The sequence below is a fragment of the Octopus bimaculoides genome, chromosome 6 (genome assembly GCF_001194135.2).
Source record: "Octopus bimaculoides isolate UCB-OBI-ISO-001 chromosome 6, ASM119413v2, whole genome shotgun sequence".
Taxonomy (NCBI): Eukaryota; Metazoa; Mollusca; class Cephalopoda; order Octopoda; family Octopodidae; genus Octopus; species Octopus bimaculoides.
Genome location: NC_068986.1, coordinates 16,935,193 through 16,941,557, shown reverse-complemented (window position 1 = coordinate 16,941,557; position 6,365 = coordinate 16,935,193). Strand labels below are relative to the sequence as shown.

General features: G+C 37.0%; 1 protein-coding gene across 5 annotated transcripts in view; it reads left to right on the top strand.

Annotated features, from left to right (window-relative positions):
- LOC106875435 (alpha-mannosidase 2) overlaps window positions 1-6,365 on the top strand; it is a 473,174-nt gene that overhangs the window by 424,344 nt on the left and 42,465 nt on the right. The window contains exon 1 of one of the 5 annotated variants that reach the window (XM_052968624.1): window positions 316-345. The exons of the other annotated variants lie outside the window; for them this stretch is intronic. Within the exon in view, the coding sequence (XP_052824584.1) occupies window positions 331-345 (15 nt within the window). The 5' untranslated portion in view covers window positions 316-330. Of the gene's footprint in view, window positions 1-315; window positions 346-6,365 lie in introns of those variants that run through there. 5 annotated transcript variants of the gene reach the window in all.

The window sequence follows — 6,365 nt, the reverse complement described above, 5'->3', positions numbered from 1 at the left end:
TCGCTCGAATGTTTTCTAACGTGCTACCGGTACAAGTGCCAATAGTTATTATTATTATTATTATTATTATTATTATTATTATTATTTATTTATCTATTTATTTATATCTTTCTCCGTTTTCTTCCTCTGTTTAGACGAACTTTCCTACCTTTTCGGACAAAACCTTTTGTAACCTTCATCCTGTCTTTGTCCTTATGTTTTAATTGATATTAGCCCTTGTGGCCAATAAAACGAATTAATTATTATTATTATTATCATTATTATGCTAACATACTTTCTTTTTACTTTTCATTTAGGTAAGTACCATCTTTATTGAGGTTTGAAGTTAACATGCTTGCTTTACTGGTAAGATATACATTTTCTCATATATTTTGCCATTTGATATGGATGTGTGAAAAAATGAGAGAAAACACTGCAATAATGAAATAAATAAATGAATTATATCTGTATGTACGTACAATGGAAACTGCTTACGATAATAAGGAATAATGTTATTGATGTTCGCCAGTCCTAATGCTTTATTTCAAATGTCTAACCCATTGCCTTCCACGAGCCCCATTTGGGGATCTGTTAAAAACAATCTCACTGCCAGTTGTTTGTTTTATTTAAAATGAATTGCTTATGCACATTGCGGCGAGCTGCCAGAAACGTTAGCACGCCGGGCGAAATGCTTAGCGGTATTTCGTCTGCCGCTACGTTCTGAGTTCAAATTCCACCAAGGTCGACTTTGCCTTTCATCCTTTCGGGGTCGATCAAATATGTACCAGTTATGCACTGGGGTCGGTATAATCGACTTAATCCGTTTGTCTGTCCTTGTTTGTCCCCTCTGTGTGTAGCCCCTTGTGGGTAGTAAAGAAATAGCACATTGCATTTACAGAGGTGTGTTTAACAATATTTAATACTTAGTGTCATTATTAGCTCTGGTTAATTCTAGAGGACATTTTATGGCATAAACTGCAATTTTTCAATATAAAAATATTCAGTTTTGAAAACGTTTTTTTTTTTTTTGCATTTCCCATCTATATCTATTTCATACACATTCGCATTTTATACTATAGTTTCAAATAAACTAAAATGTTTATTATTGGTATTGAATAGGAAAAGATAAATATACATTTTTTCAGCGATCCCAATTTGGGACTTTTCCAAATATTTATAATTTCCAAAATAATTCATATATGAAGAAAATTTAAATAGTATATATTAAACAGTTCTACGGGCATATGTTGTAGTGATTAAGGGCGCGGGCTACTAACCCCAAGATTCTGAGTTCGATTCCAGGCAGTGACCTGAATAATAATAATAATGATAATAATTTTCAAAACATACCTTAGGAATGAGAACCTAGGTTCAAAATTTTTTGGTGTTATTGATTTGGTATTCTGTTTTTCAATCTACTGTTTTGATATGTAATTACCAAGGTGCATGGCTCAGTGGTTAGAGCGCCGAGCTTACGATTGTGAGGGTCTGAGTTTGATTCCCGGACTGCGCTGCGTGTTCTGTTCTTGAGCAAGACACTTTGTTTCCCGTTGCTCCAGTTAACTCAGCTGTAGAAATGAGTTGCGACATCACTGGTGCCAAGTTGTATCGGCCCCTTTGCCTTTCCCTTGGATAATATCTGTGGCGTGGAGAGGGGAGGCTGATATGCAGGGGCGACTGCTGGTCTTCCATATACAACCTTGCCTGGACTTGTGCCTCGGAGGGTAACTTTCTAGGTGCAATCCCATGGTCATTCATGACCGATGGGGGTCTCCTCACTCACTCAAAAATATTTTCCAGTATTTTTCATATCTTAGCCATAACTCATGTAAATATAACATCCACATGTGACCTTGCAGAACTAGAATAAGCAGGTGGGCTTGAAGATAACACAACTTGGATTATTATCCTATTTACACACACACACACACACACACACACACATATAGGAGTGGCTGTGTGGTAAGTAGCATCCTTACCAACCACATAGTTCCGGGTTCAGTCCCACTGCGTGGCACCTTGGGCAAGTGTCTTCTACCATAGCCTCGAGCCGACCAAAGCCTTGTGAGTGGATTTGGTAGACAGAAACTGAAAGAAGCACATTGTATATTTGTATATGTGTGTGTGTGTGTGTGTGTGTGTGTGTGCGCATCTGCGTTTGTCCCCCCAACATCGCTTGACGACCTATGCTGGTGTATTTACATCCCTGTAACTTAGCGGTTTGGCAATAAAGACCAATAGAATAAGTACTAAGCTTCCAAAGAATAAGTCCTTGGGTCGATTTGCTCGACTAAAAGCGGTGCTCCAGCATGGCCACAGACACATGACTGAAAAAAGTAACTGTGTATATATATATATATATATATATATATGATATGAACTATAATGATACACTAGTGTTTTTCTTCGTCACAACATATGAATGAGAAAGGAGGAATAAGGAAGGAGGGGGGGGAATTCAAGCAGCGTTTCAACTCTGAGTCAGCATGTTTGTCTGTGCGTGTACAAGGGAAGGTATGTGAATGTTTGTATGAGTGAACCAGCGTCCTTTCAGTACTTAACGATGATTGATGTCCCATCTCAAAAGACAACCACCAGATAACGTTGACGAGTGTATTAATTTGATTTACCATCCATATTTATATATAAAATACTACAATTAACCGTCATTTTTGACGGCACGGGTCCAGCTAGTATTTACATAATGTATATGTGAGTAATTGTCTTGTCAGTATTGGCTTGTGTCTGTTTTCTGTGGTGGTCAGTATGGATCGGATGATTCAAGAGGATCTGATTAGTAGGGGGATGAGCTCATACTTCAGTGTCTGCTTTACCATGGTCTCAACAGCTGGATGTCATTTCTAATAACAACAGCTTTAAGTCTTGCAGTATATATATATATATATATATATATATATATAATACCCTATCTTATTTATATAAATGTATCTTAATGTCACAATTGTGATATATATCTTCAGGTCAAGTCAACACATATTTATGATTAAATGTCTGTGCACCATATAATCTGTATACGCAATAGATAAGAAAAAGTAAAATAGAAAAATTTGTATGCGACTTCAAACTTTGACATATCAAAGTTTCATGTGGTACATTTATAATCATCATTGGAGAAAAAGAGAACTTCTAATCATAGTTATTCATTGAGTTATGTATCTTTTGTAAATGAAATTCAAAAGAACTCAGGAGATGACCAAAAATAAAATATATGCTTCATCACATCATCTCTTGGAGAATAAATAGAAATGAATTAACGCTGTGTTCTACTTCATTAAGAGGAGGATAACTATTAAATTAAATTTTGCAGTATGTACCATATTATGTCATAGTATTTATATGTATGAATGTTAATGCTTCAATGGTGGTCGATATCGTTAGCGAACGCTAATTAAAATGTGTGTGTCATTAAACATTAAGTTATGCTGGAAACTACATAACATATATGTGAAGATATGTGTATCGATAGGTATGCATATATGTGTGTGTGTGTGTGTGCGTATATGTGTGTATTTGTGTGTTTATATGTGTGTGTATATGAGTGTATGTGTGTATATGTATGTATGCATGTATATACACTTGTGTATATGTGTATATATATATACATGTAAATGTATGTGTGTATATATGTAATTGCATGTGTGTGTATATGTATGTGTATATATGTATACAGGTATGTGTAATTGTGTGTGTGTACATATATTTGGTTGTATATGTGTGCATGTGTGAGATTGTATTCATGTGTGTGTGTGTGATTGTGTGCATGTGTGTGTATATATATATATATATATATATATATGTGTGTGTTTGTGCATGCACACTTGTTTGTATATGTGTGTACATATGTATTAATTGGATGTGTGAGTGGAGGGGAATATGTTAATGTGACTGAATTGATAAGAATATTTGTGTGTGTGTGTGTGTGTGTGTGTGTGTGTGTGTGTGTGTGTGTGTGTGTGTGTGTGTGTGTGTGTGTGTGTGTGTGTGTGTGTGTGTTCATGTGAGATATTTATATATGTCATTGAAATAATGCAAGTGTGTATGAACATTAATATGTATGTATGCATGTGGATGTAGTGATTCATTGAAATATACTTTAGAACAACACGTTCGATATTACTAGACATTTAATAATATAGATTAGAATGTTTCCTCCGTGTATTTAAATGTATACCAGCATACATATTTAAATAAAATCTATTCTCTACAAAATTGTTTACAGTAATGAGTCATATGTTCGAAGCATTTATATATCGAATAGGTGTGTAATGATTGACTCCAGTAGACAAAATTAAAACACACACACACATGTATGTATGTATTTATGGATGGGTGGATGAGGAAATATCTTTCACGCTGCAGAGAGCAACTAATTCATTCTGGTCTCTTCTGTCTCGTGTCTGGTCCCAGCATGGCATCGCAAGGCAAACAAAAGTTGCTGTGTACCATGCATGTGTACTGACATCAATCCTCTACTCATGTGAGACATGGACTCTGTACAAACGTCAGGTAAGGGTCCTTGAACGCTTTCATCAGAGATGTCTCAGACACATTCTCAATGTTGGCTGGACCTCAAAAATTCCAGACACACAGGTCCTGAGGACAGCTGATATCTTGAGTATTGAGGCAATGGTGCACAAGCCATGGTTACATTGGACAGGACACCTTATTAGAATGAAGGATAGCAGGATTCCTAAGCAAATGCTATATGGAGAACTTCTGAATTGAAGGAGACTCCGGCAGAAACCAAGGCTGCGATTTAAGGACTGTGTCAAGTCCTCATTAAGGGCCTGTGATATGCAGGACACTGACTGGGAGAACAATGCCTGTCATCGCCACAGATGGAGGAAGCAGGTTAAGGAGGGGATCGACAATTTTCAGAGCACGTATCCAGCATGAAGAACTTAAGCGAGCTGCGCGAAAGTGCACGGCTCGTATAGTGAATGGGGAAAGCTTGGTCTGTAATGTTTGCAGTCATGTATGCTTGTCAAGATAAGGGCTCATTAGCCACCAACGGAGCCACAAATGCTAAATATAAGTTAGTCCTAGAGCACACAATGTTCCTGAAGGTCAGCAATGGTCTTCCTAGATAACGAGTGGACAGCCATCATCATCATGTATGTACGTATGTATGTATGGATGGATGGAAACGACGTGCTGTACTGCTTGGCTTTCATGCCAGAAACTCCAATATGAACATTTCATAGTGCCTGGGTGTCAATGTGAAGAATTGTCCTGAGAGTGATAAAAATCAAACATCCTGTCAACATTGTTGTTTGGCATGATCACTAGCAATGGCAATGCTATGCCTCCATTAATCTTCCCACATGGCCTCAGACTGAACACCAAAACCTTCACCAACTGCCTGGTTAAGAGGTTGGCTGCTGGAAGACCCTATGTATAGCAGCAAGACTCTGCACTATTCCACACAAACAGGAGGACCCAGTCATGGCTGTCAGACAACTTCTACAACCACGTCACCCCTAACATCTGGCTACCTAACTCCCCAGATTGAAAACCCCTTGATTATTATGTGTGGGGTGCAGCTGAGCGAGAGACCAACAAAACTCCTTGTAACACCAAAGATGAACTGGAGGCGAGGATTAAAGCAGCAATCACCAACTTAGACAAAAAGAGACCATCCAGAAGAGTTGCAGGAGATTCCAGTTGTCTGGAGACTGTGGTTGAAGTGAATGGCGATTTTATTGAATAAATTTACTCTTCAGTATTACAAGATATTTTTATGTAATTTTGGTAAATATATCTTTTAAAATGACATGTCAGAGTTAGTTTCATTTTGGTGTAATTTAGACAACACTTTATTCAACACAGTCTGTGTGTTTGTGTATGTATGTATGTATATATGTGTGTGTGTGTGTGTGTGTGTGTGTGTGTGTGTGTATACAGGGCTGGTCAAAAGTCACCTGACAGTATATCGAAACCATTTAATTCCAAGATTAAAAGAAATTATTTTACCTGAGACTTCGCTAATAAATCCACAAATCTTGAAAAACAAACGGTGATTTTATCTCACAGCATGCAATTATTAAACATTCAGTACTGGAATGAATAAATGTAATTGAATATCAATATTTATGGAATTTTGATTTACTGTCAGGTATCTTTCGCCAACCCTCTGTGCATGTATGTAAATGTGTATGTATATATCTGCATGTGTATATGTATATATATATATATATATATATATATATATATGCGTTCCGGGGTTTTAATGCTGGCAGCTGATGAAGGGGATGTTTCTATGTGGCCTGCTTGTTTGTTGCACCTTGTTTACCATTTTGTCCATGTTTTTTTGCCACATCATGTACCCAGTTATGTATCTATATGTACATGTGGATGAAGATATA